This window comes from Musca domestica, unplaced genomic scaffold (genome assembly GCF_030504385.1).
Source record: "Musca domestica strain aabys unplaced genomic scaffold, Musca_domestica.polishedcontigs.V.1.1 19, whole genome shotgun sequence".
NCBI classification, from domain to species: Eukaryota; Metazoa; Arthropoda; class Insecta; order Diptera; family Muscidae; genus Musca; species Musca domestica.
Window position 1 is genome coordinate 14519471 of NW_026712245.1, and position 15261 is coordinate 14534731.

The 15261-nt window shown below is 33.5% G+C and overlaps 1 protein-coding gene across 4 annotated transcripts in view; it reads left to right on the top strand.

The window, feature by feature from the left end:
* LOC131802036 (AP2-associated protein kinase 1-like) overlaps positions 1-14839 on the top strand; it is a 49538-nt gene extending 34699 nt beyond the window's left edge. The window contains exon 8 of one of the 4 annotated variants that reach the window (XM_059121371.1): positions 8995-10927. In XM_059121371.1, coding sequence (XP_058977354.1) covers positions 8995-10082 — 1088 coding nt within the window. In that variant the 3' untranslated portion in view covers positions 10083-10927. Of the gene's footprint in view, positions 1-8974; positions 10928-12830; positions 12939-12968 lie in introns of those variants that run through there. The other 3 variants (XM_059121373.1, XM_059121374.1, XM_059121376.1) reach the window with 3 other exon arrangements.
* Positions 14840-15261: the final 422 nt, after the last annotated feature.

The window sequence follows — 15261 nt, forward strand, 5'->3', positions numbered from 1 at the left end:
AAAATAGACACCATGGACAAATCGAATTTAATATACAAAATAAAATGCAATGGTATCGAAAATGAAATATGCCAAAAATATTAAATATTACAGTTGTAAGTTCGACCGGGCCGAACTTTGAATACCCTCCACCATTTGGAACGAATTTGGCAAGTCTCAAAACCTATAAAATCCGTTAATTAGGGTCAATACGACGACATGGACCTGCATAGGTAATTTTTTTTTTTTTCATAAGCCATTACAATATTCAAATGCGAAACTTAGAAAAATAATAATGTAGCTACAGTCATCAAAATACCGATTATCGGGAGGTACCGTTATATGGGGCTATACGAAGGCGTGAAGCTAAAAAACAATTTTCTCTCTTAGGATTTAGTATTCATTGCGAACTCCAAATACCAAATTTGACACAATTCCGGTGAATAATGTCACTAAAATCATCAAAATACCTTTATATGGGGGCCATACGAAGATGTGGCCCAAACAGAGAGTTTTCTGTTTTAGGCTGTAATATCCATTACGAACTTCAAATAGCACATTCGAAACAATTCCGGTGAATAATGTCGCTAAAATAATCAAAATACCGAATTTCGGTAGGTACCGTTATATGGGGCTATGTATAAGGTGGACCTACATGGCCCATTTACGAACTTAACCTGCCTAATGGCAAAATATACATGTGTGCAAAATTCTAGCCTTCTATCTCAATTCGTTCGAAAGATAGCGTGATTACAACAGACAGACAGACGGACACACAGACAGATAGACGGATATTGCTAGATCGTCTTAGAATTTTACGCTGATGAAGAATATATACACTTTGTTGGGTCTGACATGAGTATTTCGAGGAGTTACAAACGGAATGACAAAGTTAATATACCCTCCATAGTATGGTGGAGGGTATAATAAATAATATGCAATAAGAAGAGAACACCATAGTGACGAAACAGATGACAGCAACACAAGGTCGATGTTGGTAATTGGCGAGATTTTATATTCTTGTTATATGTTTAAGTATTGTTCCTGATGATGTCTTCCGTCGGAGGACGAAATATCGAAAATAATAAATAAATATTATTAAAAAACAACAAAGACCTCGAGCTCGATTTTAGTAAACTTAAATCTGAACTAAAATCGGAAAACGAAAATATTTATTTAAAACCTAAAGTCACTTCCCATAAAATAATAGATGTTTTCCATTATAGACCAATCGGCACGAAACTTAGCATGGCGTTAAAGTTTGGAAAAAGGCAGAAACCTACCATATTGAATGGCAATCAGATAATTTTAGTGGAGAAAATGAACTAATGCAACCTTTTGTGTGAATAATACCAAAATTTCCACTCAACCGAAAATATTTATTCTACACTTAGCACTACTTCCCGTAGAATAAAAGAAGGTTACTATATAGGCTGGTAATCCGATAATATTTAGCGGATGAAATGGACTAAAGGAACCTTTGTGTGAAATATCAAAATTTTCACTCAAACGCAAAAATATACTTAAAACTTAAGCCACTTCTCATAGAATAAAATAAGGTTACGATAATATTTAGGAAGGTGATATAGAACAATGGACCTGTTATGTCAAAAATACAAACATTTCCACTCGACAGCGAATATTTCTTTAAGATTTTGAACGACTTTCTGTTGAAATTACATATACATAAGGGGGGCACTTCTGACCTTTAACTTTATGCTGATTTCTTTAACATATACATACATTACACTGCTCAACATAATATATTTTTTAATAACTACAGGGAAGTCCATCAGATTATGAAAGTAGAGCTACAAATAAAAGACACGTGTATCGGCGTATTGAAGAGCAAGAGTACTTTTTTGATTTTCTACTAAAATCTCCTGCAAACATCATGACGTCAAAGACAACAACAAACTTCATCAAATTTCACTTTATATCGCCATAGTAAAATAGCCAGTCTGGGTTGTGGAAAATTCCAAGTGGATCTGATAATACTTGTTTGTAGGTCCAAAAGTCCAGAATCATTAGTACAGAAAAAGGGTCATATCGGGTTTTGCCTTGGGAACATTGATACAAATATTTTTGGTAAACTATAAAAATACGGCTTTAACGCTAAAATGTGTCTTTAATATTAAAAGCCTGGCGTTAGGTATGATTTTGACTCTAGACATCTCTTCGGTCTCAAAGTAGATTTTTGACAATTTACTTTGCAGAAATACCCCTTTGTTGACTAGCTTGATCATTTAAATCTACGACCTGAAGCATTTCTTAATACTCGTTTGTAGGTCCAAAAGTCCAGAATCATTAGTACAGAAAAAGGGTCATATCGGGTTTTGCCTTGGGAACATTGATACAAATATTTTTGGTAAACTTTAAAAATACGGCTTTAACGCTAAAATGTGTCTTTATACCTGGCGTTAGGTATGATTTTGACTCTAGACATCTCTTCGGTCTCAAAGTAGATTTTTGACAAATTACTTTGCAGAAATACCACTTTGTTGACTAGCTTGATCTTTTAAATCTACGACCTGAAAAATTTCTTAACCGAAAATTAAAAAAAAAAAAAAAAAACGAGTAAAAAAGTATCGGTCAGTTTTTCGACAGATGGATACCCTTAGCCAATATTCGATTATTTAAAAATATTTTGACTTCTGTTATGATTATTCAAACTCTTGAAACCCTAGTGGGTTTTGAAAGAATGGACAAATATTTCCATGTCCATTTTATATCGAACCTATATAAATATGATATAAATAAAGCGAAGTGCCAGGTTTGGATTATTTTCATGCTTCATCTAATACAGACAAAAATATTGGTATCGCCAAATTTATAAGAAAATCGAACATTTATATCCATTTTTCAAAATCTTGAACCCTATATGGGGCAAGTAGCAAAAGAAACGGTCTGATCTCTACCATCTTTATAACTGATCTTGTGTTGATAGTAATATTGAGATGTAAAATGTGTCTTTATACCTGGCGTTAGGTATGATTTTGACTCTAGACATCTCTTCGGTCTCAAAGTAGATTTTTGACAAATTACTTTGCAGAAATACCACTTTGTTGACTAGCTTGATCTTTTAAATCTACGACCTGAAAAATTTCTTAACCGAAAATTAAAAAAAAAAAAAAAACGAGTAAAAAAGTATCGGTCAGTTTTTCGACAGATGGATACCCTTAGCCAATATTCGATTATTTAAAAATATTTTGACTTCTGTTATGATTATTCAAACTCTTGAAACCCTAGTGGGTTTTGAAAGAATGGACAAATATTTCCATGTCCATTTTATATCGAACCTATATAAATATGATATAAATAAAGCGAAGTGCCAGGTTTGGATTATTTTCATGCTTCATCTAATACAGACAAAAATATTGGTATCGCCAAATTTATAAGAAAATCGAACATTTATATCCATTTTTCAAAATCTTGAACCCTATATGGGGCAAGTAGCAAAAGAAACGGTCTGATCTCTACCATCTTTATAACTGATCTTGTGTTGATAGTAATATTGAGATGTACCAAGTCTGGAATGGAATCGGATGTTGATTTCGCTTTTAATAAACTTCATGGAAATTCAAAATTTTGAGCCTTTGTGGGGGAGATACCAGAAGGAGAGGACCGATTTATCCCATCTTCACAACATATCTTGTGTTAGCAAAAATGTTTGTATGTATAAAATATAAAAAGAACCTGATGCTCATGTCGGATTTCATAAACATTTTGGTTATTCAAAACTTGGACCCTTTGTGGGAGATGTACCAGAAGAAATGGTCCGATCTCTACCGTCTTCATAATAGATCCGGTGTTCAGATGTGCCAAGTCTAAATATAATCGAATGTTAATTTCGCATTTTATAAGCTTAATGGATATTCAAAATTTCGACCTTTTGTGGGGGAGGTACCAGAAGGAGTGGACCAATATATTCCGTCTTAATATCAGATCTTGGGTTCATAAAAATATTAGGATGTGTGAAATTTGAAGACAATTGGACTCTTACATCATATTTTATATGAGTTATAATTATTAAAAATGTTGACCCTTTGTGGGAGAACATAATAGAGTGGACTGATATTATCCATTTTCGCACCTGACCTAGCACTGACGCAGATATAGGGATTTCCAAAGTTGGGGCAAAACCGGATTATCGTTTCTCTTTCTGTGCAGAAAATATATATTTTTTGAAAATTTCGACCATATGTGGAGGAGGTACCAGAAGGAGTGGACCGATGTATCCCATCTTAACACCAGATCTTGGGTTAATATAAATATTGGGTTGTGTGTAATTTGAAGATAATCGGACTCTTAGGATTTGTAAAGTTGGAGCAAAATCGGATTATCGTTCCTGTTTTTGTGCAGAAAATATATTTTTTGAAAATTTCGACCTTTTGTGGGGAGGGTACCAAAAGGAGTGGACCGATATTGCCCATCTCCGAAATCGATATAAGTTTGACAAAAATATTGCGATGTACCAAGTTTGGACCGAATCGGATGCTCCCTTCGAGAGTTATAGTGCGCACTAGCCAGCCGAACAGACAGACGGACGGATGGACATCGCTAGATCGGCTCCAAATGTCCTGAAATGGATTTGGTCCAACGAGACCTAGGGTCTAAAACCGTTATTTCGACCGTATCAAATGATATACACCATCTCTAGCCATATGGCTAAGTGTATAACAATTTGGAAGAAGGTAACTTGCACCCCTAACAGCAGACCAAGCATGTAACCACATTCTATATAAGAAAAAAATGGATGAAAGAATTTTTTTTCAAAGCACCATGCCATTTTCCATAGCAAAATTATATCATATAAGAAGCACGTTTATAAGAATTGCTAGAATGGTATTTGCACTTCACTGTATAACAAACTATTATTCGTTATGAAAAAAATAAGTATGTATAGAGGAACTAAATAACAGGACATAAATACTGAATAAGAAACTATACACACAATGTGGCGAAAAAAATAGTTGTAAAGAGAATGGTGTGAAACTAACAAAAAAGTAATGGGACATAAAATACATACCAGCTAAATGATTAGTTAAAAATTTAGTTTAGCCACCAGCGAAAATTTCTTTATACGAAATAGTGCGTTATTCAGAATTTTATTTTACTTTCAAAACTCCATTTGTATTATATTATATAAAAATATTCCAATATTTTATCGGAGTATGTTCTTGTGGACATTTTTTGAATGTTTTAATAGAAATACTATTGTTTTTGGGGAACTTTGAGCGGTGTCCGGTAATAGTAAATAACCCTAATTAAATTTGAGATTTTTCTATTAATTTCTTGTTTGGTTTGTCCCTGTGGCAAACCAAAATCTACCTGTGTGCTTTAGCCACACTAATTAGGATATGCTTGGTACTTTAAAACAAGTAATTATTCTTATATTTTTAATCGACCTTTGGCCAAACCACGTAAAACTTAGCATAGGAAAGGTTGTTGTTTATGTATGCATTTTAAAAAACGCAATACATTCGTTAGCTAGAAATATTTTCTTTGACATTTAAAAGTTTTTTATTTTACTTTCAAAACTCCATTTGTATTATATTATATAAAAATATTCCAATATTTTATCGGAGTATGTTCTTGTGGACATTTTTTGAATGTTTAATAGAAATACTATTGTTTTTGGGGAACTTTGAGCGGTGTCCGGTAATAGTAAATAACCCTAATTAAATTTGAGATTTTTCTATTAATTTCTTGTTTGGTTTGTCCCTGTGGCAAACCAAAATCTACCTGTGTGCTTTAGCCACACTAATTAGGATATGCTTGGTACTTTAAAACAAGTAATTATTCTTATATTTTTAATCGACCTTTGGCCAAACCACGTAAAACTTAGCATAGGAAAGGTTGTTGTTTATGTATGCATTTTAAAAAACGCAATACATTCGTTAGCTAGAAATATTTTCTTTGACATTTAAAAGTTTTTAATTCTGAGCAGAATTTCAAATTTATGGAACTCCCGCTGTTAGGATCCTTGCAATTGGCTAAAAATGTTAATGCCGATTCGTGTGATTTGCCTCAATTATAATAATTATGCTACTTTAGCCCATTTCTGTTCGATTGTTCCAAGAGTATAAACACTCTTTCAAAAAAAAAAAGGATATGAAAAGGGTAAAATTTTAAACAAATGTTTGTGTAGGCAGCAAGAGTCATCTATCAGTAATTAAAACAAATTCAACCCTAAAAATATCCCCCTGCCCCCTAAAAATACCCCCTCCCCCTCGATGGTAAAGGTACATTTCTGAAACCCATATTTTTGGATACTACTTAAATTAATTTTAAAAAATAACAAATGGAAAAAATAATGATGAGGAATTATTGCCAATATGTGTAACCGTTGCGCTAAATATAAAAAGCATGGTTTGCATACACAAGCTTGATTTTACATATGTGTAATGTTGACTTTTCGAAATTTGAGCATTGGATTCTGGAAAAAACAAAAAAGAATGTACAATTTTTCTGAGTAATTTTTTGATATCAGTGCGACCAAACTACACTAAAGAAGTAAATTTTTTCAAAAGCAAAAATTAAATCTCTGAACGAAATGGGTTAAAGGTAAAAAATTAACTATGACTCAATATTTGATAGGCTCAGAAGATTTGAATCACTTAAATCGCTAAAATAAAGTCGAATCCACTGCCCAAAATGGCAATCATTTTATTCGGTGCTATTGTGCTAAAATAGTGCTTCCGATTTAGATGAATCCGATCTAGGTTCAAAAGATTCCAAACACTTTTTAATCGCTAAAGTAAAGTCGAATTCATTGCCCAAAATGGCAATAATTTTTAATTGAAGAAAACGCTTTTATGCAGTGTCATGGTACTAAAATAGTGATTCCGATTTAGTGGAAAGTAAGATGAACAATACACCTGGCCAGGCAACCTGCCACCCACTTAATAGCCATGACCTTATTTTAACTACCATTTGTTTTGATTGATGCCAAATGCCCTTGCAGGAAAATGTTGCTCATAAGAATAGAGTATCACAATTGGATTCGTTAATTCAATTTCGTAGCAAAGCGGACCGTGCCTGATTTACTTCAACTCAAAAATTTTATGATTATTTGTTCATCATGCTACAGAGAATTTGTCCGTAATTTTCACAAAATATGGGAGTTCAATCTTGCATTTCTTGTTTACATAAATTTCCAATTTGAACAAAAAAATTCTTTTGCTTTACCGGACAAAGGAACACAGCTCTTAAACACTTTAAACTTATAATTGTAAAAAATTATTTCGAATGTTCGAATGGGTAATCAATCTGTAGTCATTATATATTGTTTGGCTAGCTTAGGGAATAAAGCTCAATGTTACCTCCTTTCACAGATTAGGTACAGAAAAAAACCTGAAAAACCTCCATGTCTTTGGGGTAGATGTTAGTGATTGCTCAACACAGATCCTTTCACAGATTAGGCACAGAACAAAACCTGAGACAAGCCTTAAAAATTCCTGAAAAATACGCAACATCGACTCAGATGCTATTTGTAACACTGCAGTCAGGGTACAATCGGGACCAAGGGACTTACAGGGTTGAAAGTTGCTGATCGTCCATTTAAGCTTGGAGTAATTTGGTGTCCTTTATATGAGCCTCACATGTTGCCCTGCATGTCTTGGGGGTAGATGTTATTGATTGCTCAACATCACTTTCACTCTTCTAATCAAGGAAGCGAGTACCCAATAGAACGTCAAAGTCTCCAGACCAGAGTTAGGCCATTTACCATCAATTCGTTTTATACTGCTTATTGGTTTGGGGTCCTTAGGAAGTATTTTACGAATTTCACCTCAGTCTGTCTTCTTATACTGCTAATGATTTCTTCAGCTTCGCAGGTAGCCTCTTGAAAAGATATCGTCTTGGAATCTAAAAAGAGCAATAGCCAGATAAGAGCGGTATCTTCCGAGAGTAATGTGCCTATTTTAAAAAGTTGTGTGTTAACCTTATCGCACATTTGGAGATTATTAATTTTCTGTCGCTGCTATCTCAGTAAAAGTGATGGTCACTTGCATTACATCACGGACACATATTGTGTACACTCTATTAGTTCCAGAATATCCTTGTATTGCCATTACTACAAAATACTGGATGAAGTTAGTAATGGTGATGTTCTCTCAACAGAAATTAGAAAGAAGTAACTAATTTATAATCCTTTTTTCAACTATACAGTTTCTTTACCCAATTTGTAGGGAAGAAAACCGTGTTGTCATTCAGTCGGGAGACCCTTTCATTGAGTAGATAGGATTTCTGGACTAAGGCAATATCGATGTTTATCGTCGAGAGTGTTTGGTTGATTACGGCAACCGCTATCTTGCGATGATACAAATTAATCTGCACCTAGCTCCGCCCAGACTTCTTACCACCTATTGCAGGAATTCAGGATGCACCAGCTTCTTGTACTAGGTCCAACATTATCAAGTCACCGAGTCCGTCATCTTCCAGAGAAGTTATCCCTTGATTAAGATGGATGCTTGGATTGTCGCACTTTCTCTACCATACTCAAATTTGTTAAAGTGATATTCTGCTCGCCGAAAATAACCAAACATATCTATTTTTTTTTAAATATTCCTGCCGTTATATATTAAATTAACAAATAACTGTTTAATTAGTTACCCTTTTTGATACTGCGTAATACTTTGCAGACCCAAAGAAAAAATGGAGTATTTTGCATCCATTAAATATAACTGAAAATGTTCAATATATATATAATTTTTTTCTAAATATTTCAACATTTGTATTGAATGACACTCTGGGATCTGATTAAATATAAAATGGCATAAGATGTTGGAAGCATTTACTTCATTCAGCCTAGTTCAAAGAAGGAATTAGGACAATTCAATACAAATATAACAGCGATTTATTTATATATTAATGAAAAAACTTGACAAACTATAAATGCTTTTGGGTGACTTCACTGTAAATATATATAGTACAAGCATACATAATTTAAAATTATATACGTATTTTTCATACCGTTTTTATCGCATAAAAGAATTTAATTTTCTTTAACAGCAAAATATCTTTTGGCAAGCAATAACACAAGCGGTGTTTTTGGTTCAAATACAAGTCATATTGTTGGCAGTGGTACTGGTAATATAAATTTATCAACATCTTCAAAATGGCTTCTATCGCCGACGTTGGAGGTAAATGAAGAAAGAACATCCCTTATAACCACTTTGAAAACAGACTATGATGGACAACCTCTACAACAAGATGTCTCTTCAACAATAAATACCACTGGTACATCAATTCCTTTCGTAAAACTTGCTCTTGACGACCGAAATAAATATGAAAAATTACGTAGCAACGAAATGGTGACCTCGGATGACTCCGATTCGGAATTCTTCCAAGAAAATTGCACTGCTAGTTGCGGTACCTCCAAAAAAGCAATCTTTAAACAAATTGTCACAAACAACATTCCAGATACAATTCATAAAATTCATCAGGCAGCATATCATAAGGTAGACAAAACGCACATTAAAGTTCCGATTGTAAAAAAACTGAAAGAGAAAACAACAACAAAGAGACCGTCATCAGCAGCTCACCAAGCTGCTCTGGAAGTAAATGCAGTTTTGGAAGAACATGAAAAACAGCAAAAGCAAGCCGAAATGATGGAAACTATTGTCGATGATATAAGTAAATGTAATGATGACGCTGACTCCATTGGTTCCGCTTCCGATCTAAGGACAGAAGATGACTTCTTCGATGAGAATCATGTAAGTCATATATCCCGAAATAATTGTAAATTAAAACGACCCGATTTGGACGGCGTAAGCGAAAGCGTGAAGACTTGCAGCTCATCCGCATACCATGCCGAATGTGAATCGGTAACGACACACGAAGATGATAGTAGCCGCGTAGTGGTAAAAGTGCGTATGCGAAAAAAAGACAGAAACTCTTGTGCTGCTTCCGCAAATGAAGCTTTAGCTGTTGCATCTGCCCTTTCGGACTTGAGCTGTGAACAAGATGAACATCCTTCAGAATTCCTCAATGCGTTTGGCGATAAACCTCTACTTTTGGATGACGAATTAGACTATGGCTCAGAGGAGACAGACTCTGCCTCCAATCTATACCAAACGCTCACATCGATACCAACATAAATACATTCGAAGAAAGTAACGCTCTTAAAATTGTAGTTAATTGCAAAGACCAAGACGAACTAGATGTTTTTGCAATGGCACCGTTTAATAAAAAAGAAATTGGGAATATCAAAAAGAAACTACATGGCAAATATAGCTCCAGGAAAAAATCTATTGACACAGTTGCAGGGAATATTCCGGACTCAAGTACGGAAATGTGGACATCGACGCCCATTAAATGTTTTGTTAAAACAAGTGAAAAAGATGGGCCAACCATTGTTTCGGGCCCAGACCAAGTTTTAGACAATTTTAATGAACCTGTCTTTAACCCTTTCGAATATGTTGATAACAAACAACGTAGTAACAACATTCATAAGGAAGTACAAAGCTCATCCCTTTACGGAACAGTAAAAGTCATTTCAAATAATCCTGTTGAACCCTTGAACTCGGTATGCCCTAAAAGCAATTTTTTTGAATCGGATCCATTCACCAGAAGTGCAGAAGAGTGTAGCAAAAAGAAAAATATGAATCTATACAATCCTAAAGTAAATATCTATAAAAGTTCTAATACCACTAAAGAAGTCGGAACGGATCCAACAGCTCAACTTGTAACTGTTAATTCTTCCATTATTATAAATAAAACACCAGAACCATATAACGTGTCTAAGGAGGGCAGCATTGTTACCAGGGCTCTAGCACCACAAAGTGGGTTGCCTGTAAATGAGAAAAAAGATCCCCCTCCATACGCCAATGTGCCTATATTCCAACCAAATAAGTCTTCACATGTTGAGCTTCCACAAAGGCAAACTGTGGTAAATAGTTCCTTAGGTACGCCAGAACTCCTAACGGGTTGTACTCCATATCCATTGGAAACATGCTATAATGATGATCGAACTATTCTCCCTATAGCAGACAAAACGTTGGTGCAAGTTACAGAAGAACGTATGTCAGATTTGTTACCAAACCAAGAACAATCGATTTTTCTCCTTCTAACGATATTGCTTATGTTGACCCAAGGGAATTAAAAGTTGTACCATTGTTACTACAACCACATTGCCGGCGACAAAGCAAAATGAGAAAAAGTCTAATTTTGTTGCAAGAACTGTGCCTACAAAATTTTACAAAAAGGTTTCTTCCGATTATTTACATTCGAGTTTTAACACGAAAGATTCAGCTTCAAACGTAAGCGTAATTTCTTCAAAGCAAAAGCATCAGCGTTCTCCAAAGTATAAAGCACATACCAATGAGTGTGACGATGATGGAACAGGGAATATAATTCCAAACATCACTGCAAATTTACAAAAGAATACACTTTCTTCTTCAGCTATTCCCTTTAATCCTGCTTCAAATTCGGCTAAGACGGGCTTTAGTAATATGTCATTTGAGGATTTTCCATCTGATAATGAAACAGAAGGAACGCCCACAAAACTGCCCTGCCATTTGAAGTTCTGCGCCAAAACAAAATTTCTCTGGATGCAGACAAAAATTTGGTTCTCTAAAGCGACGTAGTAATTTGTTTTCCTAGAAAACTGCTACATGTTTCAGCTTATGATCACAGAAACCCTCATAAAATCTAAAAACACAAACATTAGATATAACATTCCAAACGGCCTTAATACCATTGCATACTTTAACATTTTCTGTTGATCTTAATATATATATAAAAACATGCTCATTGTTGAAAATATGGAAAAGGATGTACGTTTCCGTAAAAGCTTAAACGAGTGCAACTCTTTAAATGTTTATTTATTTTTATACGATCTGGTATTGTAGTAAGAAACAAGCTGACTTGCTTCATACAGCAAATTGTGAGTATGTTTCCTAAAAGAAGCAATATAAAATGTAGCCACAGTGCTGACATTCTGTTAAAAAAAATACTTATTTGTCGACTTAGGGGAAGTAAATTATAGAAACAATATGCTACGCTCTAGCAACAAATCTTACCATAAATTTCTACACAAAATATTTATAAAAACTTGGAATTTATAACATTAGCAGCTCTATATAAATCATTTAAACTTTATCATTAATATAAATTATATTATCACATCATGTTGTGGTGTAATATGTACCCATTACGACCTAATCGCTAACTAAAATTCTGCGAAGTTAGGCTAAAGAAGCCTGGCACCTTTTGATGGAATTTAATAAAGTTATTTTTCTTGTATCGTGTCCTTGCGGTCTTCAATAATAAATACGCTAAATAATGAGGGCGTATAAAAAAAGATGGAAAGGTCGACCAAAAATATTTTTTATTCGTGCTTTTATTTATACAGAGATAACAGAGTAATTATCTCACATTTTATTATTGAATTTAACAACACATATAGTATATTATTTATCATTGTCTAAGCATTATAAATGTAACGTTGTTTTGACACATTTGTTTCGTTTATGTTAATTAAAACTCAAATAAATATTATGTTTAACCAAAACTGAGAATATTTAATGTGGTCAGAATTAACCTTGTTTACTTCAGGTTTGTACAAACATACAAATAGAATATTTTGCTATAGCAAACCTTTACCGACATTTTAACCTAAACCCTACCAAATACTTGTGTTAAGAATGTCTAGAAATACACTGCATTTGGCTACGTATTTAACTATAAATTAGAATCACTTAATTTTGAATTTCATCTTCTCATCCTTAAACTATTGTACAGAATTAAGTCCACATTTACATTAAGAAATGTTGACCGACGCAAATCACGATTAGCTGAAATAAGAAGCAAGAAAATTTTAAATGAAAAATTAATTCTTATTTCAGTTGGAGGTAAATCCTTCCGTTTTTCATAGTGTGAAATTAGCTTAACGCGCACGTATTCAAAACTTATGTTCCGACGGAAGCAATAGTTAACTTGTGTAATGTAAGTAAGAATTCTTAATATTTGCACTTTCTTTCCAGAAGTTAATACACGGAAGGAGGCAAGAAAACTTGTATAATGTCAACATTTAATATTGTGCCTGCGTATTAGAAATTTGGTAACAAATTGTGATATAGGGATCTGCTTACACTTGTACGACGAATGGTTTATATGTTCGAATATCTGCTTATGAAACACATTTTTTATTCTTGTGTCAAGCTACTATATATGATTGAAATACAAATCAATAAACTTCATTATTGTAATGAATTTAATTTATGTTTTGTTGAAGACATTGTGTTTTTAGCACCTACCCAGCCAAAGATGTTTTTAAATCTCTAAGCAAATTAAATGGCACAAGTTGAAATGTCTTCTCCCTATAGCAGACAAAACGTTGGTGCAAGTTACAGAAGAACGTATGTCAGATTTGTTACCAAACCAAGAACAATCGATTTTTTCTCCTTCTAACGATATTGCTTATGTTGACCCAAGGGAATTAAAAAGTTGTACCATTGTTACTACAACCACATTGCCGGCGACAAAGCAAAATGAGAAAAAGTCTAATTTTGTTGCAAGAACTGTGCCTACAAAATTTTACAAAAAGGTTTCTTCCGATTATTTACATTCGAGTTTTAACACGAAAAATTCAGCTTCAAACGTAAGCGTAATTTCTTCAAAGCAAAAGCATCAGCGTTCTCCAAAGTATAAAGCACATACCAATGAGTGTGACGATGATGGAACAGGGAATATAATTCCAAACATCACTGCAAATTTACAAAAGAATACACTTTCTTCTTCAGCTATTCCCTTTAATCCTGCTTCAAATTCGGCTAAGACGGGCTTTAGTAATATGTCATTTGAGGATTTTCCATCTGATAATGAAACAGAAGGAACGCCCACAAAAACTGCCCTGCCATTTGAAGTTCTGCGCCAAAACAAAATTTCTCTGGATGCAGACAAAAAATTTGGTTCTCTAAAGCGACGTAGTAATTTGTTTTCCTAGAAAACTGCTACATGTTTCAGCTTATGATCACAGAAACCCTCATAAAATCTAAAAACACAAACATTAGATATAACATTCCAAACGGCCTTAATACCATTGCATACTTTAACATTTTCTGTTGATCTTAATATATATATAAAAACATGCTCATTGTTGAAAATATGGAAAAGGATGTACGTTTCCGTAAAAGCTTAAACGAGTGCAACTCTTTAAATGTTTATTTATTTTTATACGATCTGGTATTGTAGTAAGAAACAAGCTGACTTGCTTCATACAGCAAATTGTGAGTATGTTTCCTAAAAGAAGCAATATAAAATGTAGCCACAGTGCTGACATTCTGTTAAAAAAAATACTTATTTGTCGACTTAGGGGAAGTAAATTATAGAAACAATATGCTACGCTCTAGCAACAAATCTTACCATAAATTTCTACACAAAATATTTATAAAAACTTGGAATTTATAACATTAGCAGCTCTATATAAATCATTTAAACTTTATCATTAATATAAATTATATTATCACATCATGTTGTGGTGTAATATGTACCCATTACGACCTAATCGCTAACTAAAATTCTGCGAAGTTAGGCTAAAGAAGCCTGGCACCTTTTGATGGAATTTAATAAAGTTATTTTTCTTGTATCGTGTCCTTGCGGTCTTCAATAATAAATACGCTAAATAATGAGGGCGTATAAAAAAAGATGGAAAGGTCGACCAAAATATTTTTTATTCGTGCTTTTATTTATACAGAGATAACAGAGTAATTATCTCACATTTTATTATTGAATTTAACAACACATATAGTATATTATTTATCATTGTCTAAGCATTATAAATGTAACGTTGTTTTGACACATTTGTTTCGTTTATGTTAATTAAAACTCAAATAAATATTATGTTTAACCAAAACTGAGAATATTTAATGTGGTCAGAATTAACCTTGTTTACTTCAGGTTTGTACAAACATACAAATAGAATATTTTGCTATAGCAAACCTTTACCGACATTTAACCTAAACCCTACCAAATACTTGTGTTAAGAATGTCTAGAAATACACTGCATTTGGCTACGTATTTAACTATAAATTAGAATCACTTAATTTTGAATTTCATCTTCTCATCCTTAAACTATTGTACAGAATTAAGTCCACATTTACATTAAGAAATGTTGACCGACGCAAATCACGATTAGCTGAAATAAGAAGCAAGAAAATTTTAAATGAAAAATTAATTCTTATTTCAGTTGGAGGTAAATCCTTCCGTTTTTCATAGTGTGAAATTAGCTTAACGCGCACGTATTCAAAACTTATGTTCCGACGGAAGCAATAGTTA